A 21439-nucleotide genomic window follows, 5' to 3' on the forward strand; every position below is an offset into this window, starting at 1 on the left:
TAGTACTCCATTGTATGAATATACCACAACTTATGTATCCATTCTCCTTCTGATAGTCATTTGGGTTGTTTCTAGTTTGGGGCTAACTGTGAACAAAGATGCTATGAATATCATGAGGCCATGTTTTTTGTTTCTCACTGATAAACACCTAGCAGTGGAACTGCTGACTCAAAAGGTAGATATATTAACTTCATAACTGCTGAGGCTTTTCCCATTGTTTGTCCGTTCATTATTGAACTATAATAGTTTTTAATTCATGGTTAATATTTTTAATTTGTTTTAAATAGAGAACAGTTTAGAATCTTAGCGTAAAAAGGCTCCCACTTGCCTCTGTGGCTGCCACTGTTTAGCCAATTCTATACCAGATTTGGCTGGTGATAAAGGATAATAGAACACCACATACATGGAGAAGAAGCTGACAGTTCAGGTGGTAACTAAAGAATTTAAGTTAGACTGATTTTACTTAAAAAAGGAGTAACTGTGAAGCCAAAGAAAACACTGATAGAATCCTTTCTAAACAACAACCAGAAAAGAAAAGAAAAAGGTAAAACAAAAATAAGCATTTTATGTAAGTTAAAGAAGTAAGCTTTGGATATTTTCCAGATCCTATATTACTAAATAATATTAAATCAAAATTATTTTTAATCTCACCTGTTTCATCGCTGTTTCACCTATTTTGTCAGAATGTTTTCGAATGCTTTCCAAAAAGTCTTTGAGATCAGACATGGAGATTTCTTTAATATCCTCACGGAGTTTGGGAAGATTTTCTATCATGAGCTGACAAAACCGGTACTGACTAACCCAGGGAAAGTACACATTCTCTAATTGTTCCATAGTTTTTAGGGCAGAATAGTACCTGTGAGAAGGTAAAAAGAAAACTCTATAAAAAGTTCTTATCACAATAAATTTACAAGTAAGTCTAAATAATCAGTCTTACACCAATTATTCATTAAAAAGGACCTAGTCATAGTTAAAATAAGTAAAATTAATATTTACATCTATTTGTCAAGGACAGACTATAAACCACATAAACAAGCCACAGGCTCAAAGTTCATGGCATACATTAATGTAAAACTTCCTTATTTCACTTCATCTGAATCTATAACATCAAAAGCATTATCATAGTCATCTCAATACCTTAAATGAATATGTATAATTGTTTCAAATTTCTGAATTACAACATTTAGTGATTTGCTATATGATTTTGTATTCTATCTCCCATCCTAATACCCGTCCACATGGATTCACCATACAAAAAAGTACATAACTTGAATATAATTCTAATTAAAATAAAATTTATTTAACTTTTAAAAAAATGTCATACTACTATTTAAGGCAATTAGAAATACTGTTAAGTAACACACACACACACACACACACACACAAACAGGTAAAAATCCACACTGGTAGAGTGCTTTTTCAATTCAACAAATATTTACTGAATATTTTTCGGGCTTTGGGGGCTACTATTTCACAGTGTGACATGCTGGGTATGCAGCAATTAGTATAGCCTTTGCCCTAGATAAATTGACATATATTTTCATATACATAATTCAGTTTTCTTTAGACTTCTATGAGGTATACTTCTGTGGCAGATACTACAAGTAACATTCTATAGATGAGAAAACTGAAATACAGAAAAAGAGTATATAATTTGGCCAAGATACCATATTAATTGGTAGCAGGACTGAGACTTTACCAAACTGTCAGTTTCCGACAATAATACTCACCACCAAAAATCTATTTGAGAGTTAGGCAGAAGAACTTTAAAAATTAATTACATAGCATTCTATATCTTTCTACTGAACTGGATGACATTAAAAGTGGGAAAAGGCATTAACTAATGTACAAAAAAAGCAAAACTAAGTTGATAGAAACTATAAGACATAAGTGAAAACAAAATTAAGTTGAAAAGACCCACCAGGTGTGGTGGCTCACACCTGTAATCCCAGCACTTTGGGAGGCTAAGGCGGGCGGGTCACCTGAGATCAGGAATTCAAGACCAGCCTGACCAACGTTGTGAAATCCTGTCTCTACTAAAAATGCAAAAATTAGCTGGGCATGGCAGTGCACACCTGTAATCCCAGCTACTCAGGAGGCTGAGGCACAAGAATCATTTGAATCTGGGAGGTTGAGCAGTTGCAGTGAGATCATGCAACTGCATTCCAGCCTGGGTGACAGAGTAAGAAACTTTCTCAAAACAGAAAAAAACAAAACAAAACAAAAAAGACATTATATTCAAAAGCTGTTTTAAAATACCAATTAGTTTTCTGGCATATACTCTCAAAGACAGAGTATATTCTGCTAATTGTCACAAAATATGACCACTAATTTAAAAATTAGACTATCTAAATTTTATCTTGGTAAACATCAGCATGCTTATAATGTAAACAAAATGTACATTTGGTTAGAAACTAAAATATTTAGGTGGTGGTATGGGTGGGAGAGCTGTCATTACAATAATTTTGATAATGCCTGAGATATTAAAGGCTTAGATGAAGTGAAATAATGAATTAGGTATTTTCGGTATAACCCATAACATTTTAGATGCAACAGATCAATCAACAGTCAAACCACACTACCTGAACCTGGACTAATTTCCTGATTTTATATGAACTAGGTATATTTCAAAAATATTCTCTCTACAACAGGTATGGTTTCTGAAAATTCATGCTAATGTCTATAATGTACTTCAAAATACATTTCAAAATAGGATTTCAAAATCCTAAGTGGTGTAGAACAAATGGAAAATATTACCAGTAGTTTTTGCAACATACCACAGACACAGTCAACTTACTTCATAGCACAACTGTGCCTCCCTTCATGCTGCTCATCTCTCACCTCCCATCTTGGTGCTCCCATGAGACATTATCAGATGCATGAGAGGTCATAAGACTTACCTAGCACCCACATACACACAACCCAGAAATGTGGAGAGTTAATGTCAGGGGGTTGAACTCTTAACCAATAAGAAAAGCAAGTCAGAGATAAGGTCTCCTTTCCTCTTCCTGGAGGGAAGGTTATGAGTTGCAAAAACATATACAACCCTCCCTAAAGGTATTTAAATAACTCAATAACACACTCTCATATTTGCTCTCTCAGCTGATTTCCTGTCTCATTTTCCTTTCCCTAAAACTAGGATTCAGGGAACTTCCCTAGGATTATACTCCCTAAAAAAGTAGTAAAATATATTATTTTTACCTCAGACTCTGCTTTCTGGGAAAGTTCCAGTGAAGATATATGGAAAGTTTATCATCTTAGACAGAAAGCAGAAGTCAGAGACCAGGCCCTGGATCCTTTCTAAAATTTAGCCACAAATCTCCTATGCTTTATCTGTTTCTAAATGCAAGCAAAAATGACACCACAATAGATTACGATTTCTCCTTTAGATACACTTAACACTGTTTTTACAAAATTATAACAGTGATCCATAACCACTAGAAAAATACAAAACCTAAAAGGGGAATATAAAAAGCACCTATGATCTGATGTTATCATGTTGTAATTAACTCATCAGCATTTGGTCACATTTCCATCCAGTTATATATCTACACTTCCAGTTCTATAAGCACATACCCTATTCAACAATATATAATGGAATTTACCTTATAAATTATTTTAAAACAAATTATTACCCTATCTGTAAAGTCTTTTACTATAAGGTAATGATGTCCTTATAACTGGAATGTTAAGTCTCTGATTTTTAAAAATAAACAACAGTAGACCAAATTTTCCTATATATTAAACCTCTGACAAGGTGTCTGTTTTTATAAACACAAGATGCTTCAAAAAATGTATGTGTCATCACTAAATGGAGAACGTGTGAGTACTCCAATGATTCTCGAGCCTACAAGGTACAAATTATGCCACTGTTCTTACTTCATTTGCCTTCCCTTGGGCATTTCCATTTCACCAGAGTTTGTCCTACCATAGAATTGGTTACTTCATTCTCTTCTATTCTTTTTAAATACAATATCCTGCATACAAAAAAAATTTACAAGATACATGAAAAAGTACAAAATTTTTATTAAATTCTAAGTGGAAAAAAATAAGACACAACTATATGATGTCTGAATCACTTCAAATGTACAGACACAAAGAGATAAAAAACAAAGCGATAGAGAAAGATATACCATACTGACACTAATCAAAAGAAAGGTAGATCAGCTATATTAAGATGAAACAGATTTCAGAGCAAGGAAAATTATTAGGGATAAAGAACATTACATAATGATAAAATAGTCAATTCTCCAAGAAGACATAACAAGCAATCTTTATTGTGTATGTAACTGACAACAGAGCATCAAAATATGTGAAGCAAAAATAGAACTGTAATGGAAAATAAATAAATACACTATTACAAGTGCAGACCTCAGTAAGCCTCTAACAATAATTGACAGATCCAGCAGGTAGAAATTCAATAAGGACATAGTTGAACTGAACAGTACCATCAATCAACTGGATCTAATTGACACTGATAGAATACTTCATCCAACAACTACAAAATACACATTCTTCTCAAGCTCACATGGAACATCAAGACAGATACATTCTGGGCCACAAAACATGCCTTAACAAATTTAAAGAAACACAAATTATACCAAACTAGTATCATACTTAATGGTGGGAAACAAGATGCTTTTCCCCCATGAGATTAAGAACAAGACAAAGATATTCCCTCTCACCATTCCTAGTCAACATCAGACTATGTGGAAGTACTAGCTAGTGAAATAAGACAAGAAAAAAGAGGCAATAAGACTGAAAAAAGAAACAAAAGTCTCTGCAGGTAACAGGAAATGTATCTATGTAAAAACCTTCAACAAAAATTTTCTGGAACTAATACCAACTCTGATAGAAGTAATTAAAGAAAATCTAAATAAGGCCGGGCGCGGTGGCTCAAGCCTGTAATCCCAGCACTTTGGGAGGCCGAGATGGGCGGATCACGAGGTCAGGAGATCGAGACCATCCTGGCTAATACGGTGAAACCCTGTCTCTACTTAAAAATACAAAAAACTAGCCGGGCGACGAGGCGGGCGCCTGTAGTCCCAGCTACTCGGGAGGCTGAGGCAGGAGAATGGCGTAAACCCGGGAGGTGGAGCTTGCAGTGAGCTGAGATCCGGCCACTGCACTCCAGCCTGGGTGGCAGAGCAAGACTCCGTCTCAAAAAAAAAAAAAAAAAAAAAAAAAATCTAAATAAAAAATCTAAATAAATGGAAAGATATTCCATATTTTCCATATTAATGAATAGGAAGACTCAGTATCATCAAGATATCAGTTCTTCCCAACTTGATCTACAGATTCAATGCAACCCCAATCAAAACCCCAGCAACTTACTTTGTGAATATCAACAATGTGATTCTGAAGTTTATATAGACAGGCAAAAGACCCAGAATAGCCACACAATATTGAAGAACAAAGTAGAAGGATAGATTGACACTGCCCAACTTCAAGACTTAATACTGTATAAAGTTACAATATTAAAGACTGTATGGTAAAGGCAAAAGGATTAACAAGTAGGTCAATAAAATGAAACAGAAAGCACAGAAATACACAAATACAGTTAACTGAGGAAATGCAAAGGAAAAAGAGTAGTTCTTTCAACAAATGCTGCTGGAATAACTGGACATTCACATGCAAAAAAGTGAACAAATAAATGTAAACAGTGACCTTCACTTTTTATAGAAATTAATTCAAAATGGATCACAGACCTAAATGTAAAACATAAAACTCTAAGACTCTAGAAGATAACACAAGCGAAATTTTAGATGACCTTGGGTTTGGCAATTAGTTTTTAGAAACACCAAAGCACAATCCATGAGGGAAAGAAAAAAGGTAAATTGGACTTTTCTGATTTAATTTCATTAAAACTAAAACTTTCTACTCTTTAAAGACACTGTTAAGAAAATGAAAAAACAAGCCACAGACTGGGAGAAAATACATTCAAAACACAAACTGAATCAAGGACTTGTATCCAAAATATAAAAAGAACACTTAAAACTCAACAGTCCAAAATTAAGCCACCAAATTAAAAAGTGATCAGAAGACTTGGACACCTCACCAAAGAAGACATACATGTGAGAAGATGCTCAACATCATATGTCATTAGTGAATTACAAATTAAAGTAAGAACGAGATATCATTACACACCTATTAGAACAGGCAAAATCCGAAACAATGACAACACTAAATCCTGCGGAGGATGTGGAGCAACAGAAACTCTCATTCATTCTGGTGGGAGTGCAAAATAGTACAGCCACTTCTGAAGACAGTTTGGCAGATTCTTACAAAACTAAACATACTCTTACCATATGATCCAGCAATCGCATCCCCAGGTATTTACCCAAATTAATTGAAAATTTACGTCCATAAAACCTGCACACAAATGTTTATGGCAGCTTTATTCACAATTGCCAAAACTTAGAAGCAACCAAGATGTCCTTCAGTAGGTGAATGGATAAACTATGGTTCATCCATACAATGTAATATTATTCAGTGATTAAAAAAGAAATAAGTTATCAAGTCACGAAAGGACATAGAGGAACCTTAAATGCATATTGTCAGGTGAAATAAGCCAGTCTGAACATGTTACATATATACTATGTTATTTCAACTATCTGACATTCTGGAAAAGATAAAACTATAGAAACAGTACAAAGTTCAGTTATTGGCAGGGGTTCACAGCTGGGAAGGATGGGGAAAGATAGGGAACACAGGAAATTTTTCGGCAGTGAAACTATTCTGTATGATACTGTAATGGATACATGATGTATGTCTGCCAAAATCCATAGAACTGTACAACACAGAGTGAACTCTACTGTAAAACTATGGATTTGGTAAATACTTATGTATCAATATTGGTTCATCAGTTACAGTAAATGTGCCTTATTAATGCAGGACATTAATAACGAAAAACTGCTTGGAAAGAAGATAAAAGTATATGGGAACTCTGTACTTTGTGTTTAATATTTCTGTAAACCTAAAACTGCTCTAAAACATAAAATCTATTAAATAAAAAGTATAAGCAAAAGATGTGAACAGACACTTCACAAAAGAAAACATACAAACAGCCAAATACCAAATAAAAAGGCACTTATGATACTTAAAGATCTCTAGAGAAGCCAATTCCAAAGGTTTTCTTGCCACCAAAATTCAACATTCCCAAACCTTTATCATCTAGATGCCCTGCATTGTGTCTAACCTAAATCCTTTCTTTCTACAGTCTAAACCCATGATTTTTCTTCCTCTGATTTCACTGGTGGTAAAATAAATAAATAAATCTGTTTACTCCAATCTATAAACAATGAGTCATCAGGAAAATGCAAATTGAAACAGTAAGATACTATTTTATACTTACCAAAATGGCTCAACTAGAACAAACTAATTTGCAAGGATGTGAAGCAAATGAAATTCTTTTATTAATACATTGCTAATGGAAGTATAAATGGTACTACTAGAATAATTATTTTTTAAATTATATTTTAAAAGTCTATTTTTCAAATCATATCTTAAATAGAAAAGTATTTAACGGTTTCTTAAAAAGTATAGCATTCATTTATGCTATCACTGAGCAATTCTACTCCTATATACTTACTAAATGGAAATATAAACATATCCCTATAAAAAAGACTCGTACCTTAGTTTCATGGCAGTCTTATTCATAATACCCACAAACCTGAAACCACCCAAATAGCAACTAATGGATACATAAACAAATTCTAGCAATAAAAAGAAACTATGCAACCACAGACGAATTTTAAAAACATTACCAGGAGTGAAGAAGATTCCATTTAAATCAGTTCTAAAAACAAACAAAACTAATCTATGATGCTAAAACTCAGAAAGTGGTTATTTCTAGAGAAGGGAGGAGAAATTGGAAAGAGGTATGAGCAAACTGGGGGGGTGACGGAAGTATTCTGTATCTTGTTTTGGTGGCGGTGACTATGAGGAAGTATAAGAAAGCTTTTGGGTGGCAATAACATTCAACATCTTAAACCTGGTGGCTACACAGGTATGTTTATTTTAGTATAACATAAACAAAAATGCACAAGTCATAAGTCTACAACTCCAAGAATCTCTAAAAAGCAAACACAAGAGGCTACCTGAAAAAAAAAATTGAAGATCATAAAAGAGCTCCTACAAATTAAAAATTAGCAGAAATTTTTTAAAATCAGCACCACCTTTGGAAGGTAAAGATGAAATAATCTCATAGAAAAAAGAGCAAGCAGACCAAGAGATTTTAAAATGTCAAAGAAGAGATAAGAAAATTAGAGAACCAATCTAGAAGACTGAACTATTAATATCCTAGAGAAATAATCAAGAAGGCAGAAGGAAAAAAAAATTCAAAAAAACTTCTTAATGCTTAAGGATATTATAAGATTTAAAGGATAATTTCCAGATTAAAAGAAGGCTCACTAAGTACCCATCACAAAGAAGGTAAATAGACCCACATCAAAGTACATCATCAGGAAATGATAGACCACAGAGGACAAAGAAAAGGTTCTAAAAGAGAGAAAAGGTAGGTCACAAACTGACAACTTCAAACTGTGTGTGTGTGTGTGTGTGTGTGTGTGTGTGTATGTAATAAGTCACACACATACATCTTAGTTCCTTGTTTTTGTTTTTGTTTTTCTTTTGAGACAGGGTTTCGCTGTCACCCAGGCTGGGGTACAGTGGCTCAATCTCAGCTCACCGCAACTGGCTCCCTGCCTCAAGAGATCCTCCTGCCTCAGCACCCACCCCCCACAACCCCCTAGTAGCTAGGACCACAGGCACACGCCACCATGCCCAGTTATTTTTGTTTGTTTGTTTTTCAGTAGAGATAGGGATTTACCATGTTGGCCAGACAGGTCTCAAACTCTCGAGCTTAAGCGATCTGCCTGCCTTAGCCTCCCAAAGTGCTGAGATTACAGGTGTAAGCCACTGCTTCCAACCTATACATCTTAGTTTCTAAATACCATTAATACTAAAAGGAGCTAGGGTACCCTGGAGAATGGCTGCTTCCAGATCTGAGGCAAAAAAAAAAAAAAAAAAAAAAAAAAAAAAAAAAAAAAAAAGCACAATGAGAGCTTCGAACATCTTACTGTACGATAAACACAAAAATACTCAAAGACAGAGACACACGAACTAGTCTGAGGAGTTTCTCTTGTTAAATTTGAAACAATTTGTGCATCAAAATGAATAATGACAATAATAAATTTTTATTTTTAAAATGCATAAGTTCACAACAATAATCAGGAAAAAAAGAAAAAAGGTGGTGGTGGGGAATAAAAAGCTCTTCTTTATATATAAAAAAGCCAGTTAATAAATGTTAAAGAAATAATAGCATTTTTTAAATCAACATCTTGCAAATCCAATATAATAATGGATTAAGGCAAGAATGATAAAACTACTAGATGAAAAGCTGTTAGGAAACAGGACCCACAGATTACTTACTAATTGCAAAGAGAAAAATATACTTTTTCAAAAGACATCTGGTAGACTTCCCCTTAACCAAATGATCAAATTTAGCATAACCTAAGGACAACATGACTGTATAAGCCTCCTGATGTCATGCAATGTGAGATTATCAATTATGTCATACTCTTGCCAAAATCTTTTAACCTGAATCTAAACATGAAGAAACAACTAGATAAATCCAAAATGCCCTGGTCTACAAGAGAACTGACCTGGAGTCTGCCATGAAAACAACAAAGAACAGGAGGACTGTTCTAGATTAAAAGGGACAAAAGAACACATACCAATCAATGTTTTCAGGAAGGGAAAAAGACCTAACACATTTTGGGGATAGTTGAGAAAATGTGAGTACAAACATTAGATTATATTACTGAAAAACCAATAATGCCCCAAACTAGAAAATAATATGGTAATAATTAAAAGTTAGTTATTTAAAGACATAAATGTAAATACCAAAATAATCCATTAAAAGAGGTAAAAGTTTTTGCTCCTATAAAGAAGGAATGGTGAATGGGAAATAGGAAAGGTGATATCTGTTTGTTGTTGTTGTTGTTGTTGTTGTTGTTGTTTTGCAGCACACACATAGAGCAATTATTTGGATCTTTAAAATGTGAGGATATATAACACTGATTTAAAAAGAGAATATATTATTAACACATATGTGAAGAAAATAGACTTTCACAATAGTTTTTGGCTTGTTTATTACAGGGAAAAAATCATTTTACTAAATTGCACTAACTAGTAAAGCCTAACGAAATTCAACATGTAGCACCATGAAGCAGAACACACACACACATCTTTTACTATAGGTCTGTATATGATGTGTTCTGATAATTAAGTAGTTACTAACCAAGAAGAAATCATTTTTTCCCTAGTCCAAACTGTCTCATTTATTCTGGTTTTTCTATGTTACTTCTGAATCGTTTATTTTTTTTTTCTTTTCTTTTTTTAGGGGGTGGGGGTCAAAATGAGGTCTCCCTATATTGCCCAGGCTAGTCTCAAACTCCTGGGTTCAAGTGATCCTCCTGCCTCAGACTCCCAAAGTGCTGGGATTACAAGCATGAGCCACGATACCTGGCCAAAATTGTTCGTCTTTAAAATATTTTAAACATCACTATATCCAATGCTCCTATGGCAATCAATAAACTACTTTAAATTACTTTCTTTTTCATCTGTCATATACGCATTTGAGTTATAAAACAGAATGTGTACTACATTCACCCAGATTGTCAAAATATAAATGCCTACACTCTTTTCCTTCCACAATATGCACCTAGCCCTTAGTTACATGCAATATTAGTATGTTGGTAAGTTAATCAATATTTTCATTCCTGTTCAGCTATTTGTCCTTGATCAACATTACTAATCATTTATATCATTTATAAAGGACAATGATTCATTAATAAAAGGCTAAGATTTGCTTTAGTGGATTATCCTGATGCACAAATTTTAAGTACAAAGGTTAGGGTAATGAGGACAGCAAAACTCATGATTCACTATGATTTATAGTAAATGTATCTGTCCTTTCAATAATAGAAAAAAATTCTTATTTAAAACAATAAGAAAAAAAAACCAACTCACCTTTTGGCACTCATCTGTTCTTTCAGCTTACTGTACATTTCTAGCACTGCATTAAAAAATATAACATTTTAGCTTTCAAAATGAAAAGAAAATATTTTGAGAGATGAAAATAATCAAAGCAGGAAAGAGTATATTACAAATTCATTAGACTTCTACACCTTGAGTTAGGCTAATATTTTCAAATAAAATGTTAAATACTTCAAGTATATAAAAACATTTTAATTTCCTTATATACTGAACGTTTTATTATATATACACACATACACACACACACACACACATACACATAGATATATTACACTGAACCTGGAACACTTGTATATGTTAACACATATAACTGAGACATTAGCCTACTAACAATTATCCTATCCAGAAATTACTAATGTTTCTTCCCTGAAATAGAACTGGCATTTTAGACTTTAGTTATTTGAGAGAGACAGTTGAGTGTGAGATTCATTGATTTTTGACTCAACATACAATATACCAAACAAAATAACACACTTGTGTTAAACTCACTATAAACAAAAGTTTATACCAAATCCACAAAGAATGAAAAACGTCAAAAGCTTACAGCAGTAGGAGTGATTTATAATACAGCCAGAAGTAAACATAACAAAGTATCTTGATTCATTTCATCTTTTCTATCAAATGTAATTGTTTGATAGAAAGGAATGCAATTATTCAATAAATTAATCTTTGCCAAGATAATATAGTGTCACCAAAAGGGTTTTAAACCACATAGATTACCCTTTAAACTTAGAATTTCAAAGTACAGAATGAGTACACACTTTGCTTTCCCTCTACAATACGGATAGACAACACTTTTTTTCCAGATTTTTCTACAGTCATATGACTCCTCCTAGGGGCCTCCAAGTTTACAAAAAACATTGTTTATGTGTCTGAAAACCATCAAAACTGCAATGGTAGCTATAGTGAATCAACCCCGACTCTGTCGCCTCACAGGACCCTATGTATATCTCTATCATAGCCTTTATATTGTAATGTAATTTTTTTCACATTTTCCAACCAAAGCATTAGACGGACACATAAACTGGGAGAGAGCCTGCTGCAGTAAGTATAAACTTTCTTTGAAGTCTCCAATCTTAACAATTCATGTAAATTTCATATCTATCTCATACCATTTCCATATAAAAATAATGCTTTCCTCAAAAACAGTAAAAACTAACACACCAGGAAAATAAATCCATTGTTTATGCTGTGATTTTTTTTTTTTTTTTTTTTTTTTTTTTTTTGAGACAGGGTATTGCTCTGTCACTCAGGTTACAGGGCAATGGCACAATCATGGCTTACTGCAGCCTCAGCCTCCTGGAATCAGGCAATCCTCTCACCTCAGCCTCCCAAGTAGCTATAACCACCAGTGTACCACCACACCTGGCTCATTTTTTTTTTTATTTTAATTTTCTGTTGAGACAGGGACTCCCTATGTTGCCCAGGCTGTTCTCAAACTCCCGGCCTCAAATGATCCTCCCACCTCAGCCTCCTAAAGTGCTGGGATTACAGTCATGAGTCATCATGTCCAAGCTATGACTTCTTATATTCTCTCATACTCCTCCTAATCCAAGGAGGAGTTAGGCAACTGTACTGTAACTAATGACTTACTTGTCTTTATTCCCATAAGATCTGTGAACTCCAAGTATCTGAGACAGGTCTCAGTCAATTTAGAAAGTTATTTTGCCAAGATTAAGGGCATGCCCATGACACAGTCTCAGAAAGTCCTGAAAACATGAGCCCAAGGTGGTCAGGGGTACAGTTTGCTTTTATATATTTTAGGGAGACATGAGACATCAATCAATACGTGTAAGATATACATTGGTTCAGTCTGGTAAGGCGGGACAACTCAGAAGTGGGGGCTTTCAGGTTAGAAGTAGGTAAGAGACAAAAGGCTGCATTTTTTTGAGTCCTTGATCAGTCTTCCACTGAATATACAATTTAGTCTGGCCCAGTGAATCTGCATTTTTACACAAATAAAAGGGCAGAGGAAGCAATCAGATATGCATTTGTCTCAGATGAGCCTCAGAAGGATGACTTTGAGTTCTGTCTGTCCTTTGTCCACAAGGAATTTCCAGTGGGCAAATTGTGAGGGAGTATGTAGCTTCTTATCTTTGCAGCTATCTTATTCAGGAGAAAAATAGGAGGCAAGTTTGCTTGACACAGTTCCCAGCTTGACTTTTTTCTTGGCTTAGTGATTTTAGGGTCCCGAGATTTATCTTCCTTTCACAGATTATAGGATCCTTCAAAAGCTGAGATTGTGTTATTTCCAACTTTATAGTTCCAATACCTACCATGATGCCTGACATGCGCGTGCGCACACAAACACACACACACACACACACACACACACATTTGTAAGTGGATAGTAGGGCAGAAAGATGAATAGAGGAAAGCAGGTAGTTCTGGATGTGGCCATTAGGAACACAATATTTATATGAACTAAGAGTTGCTGTCTAGCCTTAAAAACAAAGACAGTAGCAGTAACAAACACCTGATCTCTACTTCCCTTTATTTCTCTATTTTAAAAAGCCCAGTGGAGAATAAGCTGAATTTGGCTCTTGCTCATTCCATCAATAACCAATTTTTAAGGTTTATTATCAGACAGGGACAAAACATTCAAACTTAGAGGACATCTTCATAGCTATTACAATGCACCTGATGGTAGCAAAGAGGTATTGTTAAACATGACTATAAGGAAACAGGTTTCTCAACCCTGAAACTTAACATAATAAGCCAACATTTTATTTACTCAAAGTTTTTATGTAAATATGCCTGGTCCATCAGAGATTAAGCTGAGTAGAATTTCAGTGATTCTAAAAAAAAGAAAAGCTATTCTCACAAGTCAAAAAACAGGCCAGGGGCAGTGGCTCACGCCTATAATCCCAGCACTTTAGGAAGCTGGGGTGGATGGAGCACTTGAGGCCAGGAGCTTGAGACCAGCCTGGCCAACATGGTGAAACCCCGTCTCTACTAAAAATACAGAAATTAGCCAGGCGTGGTGGTGCATGCTTGTAATCCCAGCTACTTGGGAGGCTGAGGTTGCAGTAAACCAAGATTAAGCCACTACACTTCAGCCTGACCAAAAGAGTGAGACTCTGTCTCAAAAAAAAATAAAATAAATAAATAATAATAATAACAATTTTTTTAGCCAATAAAATCTGCTAACAGTTTTAACAATTTAATTTGTAGTCTAAGCTAAATTTACATTATAAAAATAGCATATAGCCAGGCACAGTGGCTCATGCCTGTAATCCCAGCACTTTGGGAGGCCGAGGCAGGTGGACCATTTGAGGCCAGGAGTTCGAAACCAGCCTGGCCAAAATGGTGAAACCCCATCTCTACTGAAAATACAAAAATTAGGTGGGCATGGTGGTGGGCGCCTATAATCCCAGCAACTCGGGAGGCTGAGGCAGGAGAATGATTTGAGCCCAGAAGGTGGAAGTTGCAGTGAGCAGAGATCGCACCACTGCACTCCAACCTGGGAGACAGAGTGAGACTCCACCCCCCAAAAATATATATATATATATATATATATCATATAAAATATCTCATTCTATTCTGCTGAATATGGAAGTTTAGGCTCCTTCCTAAAAAAAAAATAATAAGTTTCAAAATGGGACAAAGGGTGGATTTAGCTTAGTATATTAAAAAAAAAAAAATGGCCGGGTGTGGTGGCTCATGCCTGTAATCCAGCACTAGGCTGGGGCAAGGGGATTGCTTGAGCCCAGGAGTTCAAGGCTGCACTGAGTTATGATCAAGCCACTGCACTCTAGCTTGGACAACAGAGTGGGACTCTATCTCTAAAAAATTTAAAAATTAGGCCAGGCGCAGTGGCTCAAGCCTGTAATCCCAGCACTTTGGGAGGCCGAGACGGGCGGATCACAAGGTCAGGAGATCGAGACCATCCTGGCTAACACGGTGAAACTCCGTCTCTACTAAAAAATACAAAAAAAAACTAGCCGGGCGTCGTGGCGGGCGCCTGTAGTCCCAGCTACTCGGAGGCTGAGGCAGGAGAATGGCATAAACCCGGGAGGCGGAGCTTGCAGTGAGCTGAGAACCGGCCACTGCACTCCAGCCCGGGTGACAGAGCAAGACTCCGTCTCAAAAAAAAAAAAAAAAAAAAAAAAATTTAAAAATTAAAAGAAATTTTAAAAAGTCATATACCTGCTTCCTTTTGTTTGAATAGAATGCATCCAACTTAAAGTATATTAAATCCAGGTAAAGCAAATACTGGTTAGTATCCTCAGAATTTATCTGATGCCCAAGTAATATTTAGCCCCAACAAAGAGACCAGAAACAGCATTTCCAAAATACAGGAGGAAAGGCAAGAATGGTGAAGATTCGGCACTTCTGGTGTTTTTCTTACCTTATCAGCACAATGAGATTGTGAGCAAAGCAAAAATAACCTGCTAAGTGACAAACAAAAAAACAATGGAAAACCAGAGGTAAAAAATCAGGCAAATTAGGTAAAGGTAACCAAAAGACTCTCCCCATGGGAAAGTATTCCAAGGAAAAACAAAAAAGGGTTCTGGAGGACAAAGGGCAAAAGAGGCAGACAGGAAATGGAAATGTAGAAGTTGCTGTTCTAGGAAACTGATGTGACATATAATCAAACAGAAGCTTTCTAACATGACAAAAGCATGAAAATTCACGGAATAAAATGAACCTGAAAGATAAGCATGGTCTATGTTGGCAGGCAATCACCAAATAATCTGTAATTCCCATACTAATGAATCACTATTTGCTATTATTAAATTATAATTTTACCAAGCCAAACATTTTATTATAGACAAGTTTAACTCACCTGGAAGGCATAACTGCAACTTTTCTACTACAGTTGTAATATTTCTCTGCTGAATTCTACATCGAATGATATCTTCTGTGTGGACTATCACCTTAGAAAAGAAGCAATGTTCATATCTTTAAACAAACAGTTAAAGAATAACTACATACTGAATACACAGAAAAGTATCATTTTCTCACCTCTTTTCCAGCATCTTGAAACCTTCGGTTGGTATCAGTAACTTGCACCTTAAAAATTTAATTTCACCTTAGTTAGACAAATATGCATAAAACTGCCCTGATGTAACTGCTCACCCTTGTAATCAGATCATGCTTCATGAGAAACTTAGAACAAAGAAATGCAAATTCAAATTAACTCTACAGCTTGAACTTGAACTTTTGATTGAAAAGGGCTTTTGTTAACTTCAATTACTTATGACAGTTCTTTTTAACAGATTCTGTGGCAAACTTCTCAAATTTACTCAGGATTTTTGAACTTTACTTGCTTCTCTAAGTCTGTCAAACAATTCAAATCACTGACCCAATTGACCACTGGTCCCCTTTTGATAACTTCAATGAGGTCTATGTGCCATTCATTGTCTGTAGGAAATGGTGATTGCATTTTATGGTAATTAAACATTCATACTTTGCTGAATGCAAACACTGGGTGGTTGATTAACATCAAACACAGAAATTTCAATCCACAGCAACATTTTAATGCTGCAGGTGCAGGCAAAGCTCAATCTCAAATTTTCCCACATATTAAGTGACTCATTAGGTCATCATAGTAAGGAAGCACATTCTGGTTTATTAAAAATCTCATTAATTTCTGAACAAAGATGCTCAGTGACCTCATTGATGCTGTAGTTAGTCTCTTGTTATCTGAATATCCTTTATACAATGGTTTTCTAATCATAACCTTTGGTGAACCAGGGTCATTTTGTCTGCTTAGTGCTCTAAATGTAAAGAAAGATAAATAGGACAATTCTTATAATTAAATATTTTTTATCCTGACTGAACAAATCCAGGTCTCTTTTAATAAATAATGCTTTATCTGCATGGCAGAAAGTGCAGACTAACTTTCTTTAAGAAAATACACACTGCTGTTAAACTTTTCAAAAAGTTTTAACATTATTAAATAATACTGAGGCAATCAGCATTATGATAAACAACTATTTATGGTAAGTTTTTAAAGGAATTTTAGAGGGTAACATTTTATAAATATTGTACTAATTGTCATTTTAGAAATTCAAAAACTGCAAATAGGGCCTTTCATTGTATGCATGTTTTGAGTTCACTTCCCTGCATGGAAAGAAATCCTGTTAAGTCAGTGCATTACTTGCTTCAGAAAAAGAGACTACTCCTGTCATTAGCATGACAACTGTGTTAATAGAGCATACAGAGCATTCCCAAATACATACACAAATTCACTTCTTGAAAGTAACACACTTAATAATGACTTGCACATACGTACTATAAACTAAGACTTGAGTAATTTAATGAGAACAAAGGTAAACAATTTTAACATATTTCTTACCTTCAGTTTTTCTGCATCAGTCCTTACTTTGAGGAGTTCTGTAATAGCATCTACAAAACCCTGATGATGAAAATTACACATCTTTTCAATTTCCTTGTCATGATTACGGATACAAGCATCTAACTTTTCCATAAACTTCTTGTGCGCATTTGGTTGGTCATCATACACAGACCTGAATGTATATAAGAAAGCTAAAATTAACCAAAATGTATTCTTTAGTAAGCCTGATCTTTGCAAGAGCTGATATCTTAAAATTAAATCCCTGAACAAATAAACTGATGATAATATTACCTTTAGTAGAAATAATTTGCGTGAAAGTATTTTATTTCTTCTTGAACACGATAATATTAAAAGAGCCACACAAGCTCTAGATATAACATGAGGTATCTGAAAATAAAGGTATGAGGCTCAGGAGATGTGGACCTAATACAAGTTTTTAACATACTAACATTAAAAAAAAAAATCACTGAGTGAATGAATGATTAAAGAATGAATGAACAAACTCATGATTTTTATAGCATTTACTATGTAAAGTAAATGCTCATGCTCTAAATGCTTTATATGTTAACTCTTTAATCCCCACAACAAGGCTATAAAGTAGGTATTGTCATTACCCTTGCTTTACAGAAGACTTACAGAATACTGAACTGCCATAAATTCCACAACCAGCAAGCAATAGCTGGGATATGACTCCTGACAGTCCAGCTCCAGGGTTCACATTCTCAGGTGCGAGCCCATATTGCAGTCACCACAATGTTTTCTAAACATGGCATATTCATTCCTACTGTCTCTCAGCTCATGCTGTCTCCACAGAGAGCACACCCCTCTATTCACCATGCAGTAAAGGACTATCCTTGCCACTGATTCCTGGGAGGAAAGCCTTTGGCATGCCCTGCCTAAGTGTCTTCTTCATTTACCTGGAAGCTCCGACTGCCAAACAGCAGATGCTAACAGTGTGACTGATGGTGAGGTCTGAGGCCACACCGTTAAAGCTGTGCAGGGGAAGGAGGTCAGCAATGTGGGCAGACAGCCAAGTCTACATAGGTAGTCAGTCATGGCTATATGACCAAACCCCAGTAAAAATCCTGGATACCAAATCTTGGATGAGCTTCCCTGATTGACGATATTCCATGCATGTTACCACACATCACTGCTGGGAGCAGTAAGTGTTGTCCCCACAATTCCACTGAGAAAGGACAACTGAAAGCTCACTCGTGGAACTCTCCTAGTCTCTGTCCTATGTGCCTTTTCTGTTGTTGATTTTAATCTGTGTAGTTTTTTGAAAGTTTTTGTTGTTGTTGTTTTGCTGTAACAAACAGTAACTATAACAACTTTGCTGAATTTTTTTAGTCCCTCTAGCAAATTTTTGAACCTGACAGCGGTCTTGGGAACTTTCCAAACCTCACCCCCACATCTGTTGCCCATTGTCTGAGGTTCATTTCAAGTCCCATTTCTTCCAGCAGGCCTTTGCCAATAATTCCCATGCCAAGTAATCTTTTCTTCTGCAGGACAGGTAAACTTACAACCCCTTACAGTTATTCTGACATGTAATCATATACTACTTTGTATTATCATTTACATGTTTTGTGTTTATATTTTGTTTCCCCAAATACACCATAAACTTCTTGAGGGGCAGCCTCTGTTTTAGGTTTTTAATGAGTACACTCTCTAATATAGGATACCAATTATTAAGACTTTAGGCTCTTGGCAGCCAGTGGCTCACACCTGTAATCCCAGCATTTTGGGAGCCGATGCGGGCAGATCACTTGAGGTCAGGAGTTTTTGAGACCACCCTGGCCAACATGGTGAAACACTGCCTCTACTAAAAATACAGAAATTCACTGGTGTGGTGGCAGGTGCCGGTAATCTCAGCTACTTGGGAGGCTAAGGCTGGAGGATCACTTGAACCCAGGAGGCAGAGGTTGCAGCGAGCAGAGATCATGCCACTGCACTCCAGCCTGGGTGACAGAGTGAGACTCCGTCTAAAAAAGAAAAAAAAAAAAGAATTTAGGCTCTTGGCATCTATGCCTACATTCTAATGTAGGTCAAATATAAGTTCTATTTTTTTTTAATTTTTAAAAAAGAATTTAGGTTCTGTAAGAGCTGAGTTAGAACTAGGCTCTGATCTTGGACATACTCTCTTTTCTATCTCTCTCCATGTCATCTTGTCTTGTAGCTTTAAATTCCATAAGCACACTGACACCTGCCAAATTTTTATCTCTACCCTGACCTCTCCTCAAACTCATATATGTTTCCAATTAGATGTCTGATAAGCATCTCAAATATGCCCAAAAATGAATTCCTGATCTCCTTCCACAAAACCTGCCCTTCCCATAGTGTTCCTCATCTCAATAAACCCCACTTTTCTAGTTGCTCAGGCAAAAAACCTTGGACTCATCCCTGATTATTCTCTTTCTCCAGCAAACTACCTCCCCATTGGTATCACCCTGGACTAAGCCAACAACACATCTTGCCTAGATTACTGTCAACTGCTTCCTAACTGGTCTCCCTGATTCTATCCTTGTTCCCTTTCAGTCTGTTCTCAACACAGTGGCCAGATGACAGGTAATGGGAATTATCCCATTAAAACCTAAGGCAGATCCCATGTCTCTCTTCTGCTCAAAATCCAATTTCTCTTACAACAGCCCGTAAGACCCTACATAATTTTGCCTCTTGTTACCTTTCTGATCTTACTTCCTGTTACTTACTCTCCATTTTACTTATTCCACGGCAGCAACATTGGCCTCCTCGTGGCTTCCTTAATACACAGGCATATTCGCATCTATGCTACCTAGATAAACTAGATAGAGAGACAGATAGACAGTCAGACAGACAGATATACACACTCACACACACTATCCCCTTCCCTGCTTTATTTTTTAATCTTCTAAAATAGAGAAGTTTATCACTATATCATTATTTCCACTGTAGAATATATTCTTTGTTCCACACTTTTAAGTATTATCTGTCTTCCCCTACTGGAATGTAAGTTGCATGAGAACAGAGTTTTTGTTTTGTTCCCTGTTGTATCCCGAGCCCTAGAATAGTGTCTATCATATAACAGAAGCTCAACAAATAATTCATTAATACATGGATGAATTAATAGATGAATGGATGGAATTAGAAAAGGCACTTACTAGCAGTTCAACTTCAGGTAAGCCACCTGAATCCTCTAAGTATCAGTTTTCACAACCATAAAATAGGGATAAAAATAGCACATACAGCAAAGAACAAGTGGAATTTGAAGTTAAACACACAATACCATTTACATTAGCATCCTCCAAAATGAAATACTTAGATATAAATCTAAAAAATACATAAGATCTATAGGAGGAAAACTACAAACCTTTGATTTAAAAAAATTCAAGGAACTAAGTAAATAAAGAACTATTCCATGTTTATGAAGAGGAAGACAATATCATTAAGATATCAGTTCCTCCCAATATGATCTATAGATTCAAGGCAATCCCAATCAAAATTCCAGCAAGTTATTTTGCAGACATTGATAAACTGATCCGTGGGTTTATATAGAAAGGCAAAAGACTCAAAATAGCCAACACAATATTGAAAAAGAACAAAATTCAGCCAGGCATGGTGGCATACGCCTGTCGTCCCAGCTACTCAGGAGGCTGAGATGGGAAAATTGCTCGAGCCCAGGAGTTTGAGACTGCAATGAGCCATGATTGTGCCATCGCACTCCAACCTGGGTGACAGAGCAAGCCCTACTCAAAAGAGAAAGAGGAGGGAGGAGAGGAGAGGGGAGGGGAGGGGAGGAGAGGAGGGGAGGGGAGGGGAGGGAGGGGAGGGGAAGGGGACGGGAGGGGAGGGGAAGGGGAGGGGAGGGGAGGGGAGGGAAGAAAAGGAAAGGAAAGGAAAGGAAAAGAAAAGGAAAGAAAAGAAAAGAAAAAGAAAAAGAAAAAGAAAAAGAAAAGGAAAAGAAAAAAGAAAAGAAAATTGGAATACTGACAACACGACCTAAGATTTCCTATAAAGTTACAGTCATCAAGACTGCATGGTACTGGCAAAACAATAGACAAACAGCTCAATGGAACAGAACAGACAGCCCAGAAATAG

At 35.9% G+C, this 21439-nt stretch overlaps 1 protein-coding gene across 8 annotated transcripts in view; it reads right to left on the reverse strand.

Annotated features, from left to right (window-relative positions):
• EXOC6 (exocyst complex component 6) overlaps positions 1-21439 on the reverse strand; it is a 224817-nt gene that overhangs the window by 158847 nt on the left and 44531 nt on the right. For 5 of the 8 annotated variants that reach the window (XM_010381327.2, XM_010381328.2, XM_030940527.1 and 2 more), the window contains 5 exons: positions 17366-17537; positions 16030-16077; positions 15851-15941; positions 11035-11080; positions 652-856 (listed from right to left, as the gene is read on the reverse strand). In XM_010381327.2, coding sequence (XP_010379629.1) covers positions 652-856; positions 11035-11080; positions 15851-15941; positions 16030-16077; positions 17366-17537 — 562 coding nt within the window. Of the gene's footprint in view, positions 1-651; positions 857-11034; positions 11081-15850; positions 15942-16029; positions 16078-17365; positions 17557-17656; positions 17753-20073; positions 20166-21439 lie in introns of all 8 variants that reach the window. The other 3 variants (XM_030940528.1, XM_030940529.1, XM_030940530.1) reach the window with 3 other exon arrangements.

The sequence above is a fragment of the Rhinopithecus roxellana genome, chromosome 11, assembly GCF_007565055.1.
Source record: "Rhinopithecus roxellana isolate Shanxi Qingling chromosome 11, ASM756505v1, whole genome shotgun sequence".
Classification (NCBI taxonomy): Eukaryota; Metazoa; Chordata; class Mammalia; order Primates; family Cercopithecidae; genus Rhinopithecus; species Rhinopithecus roxellana.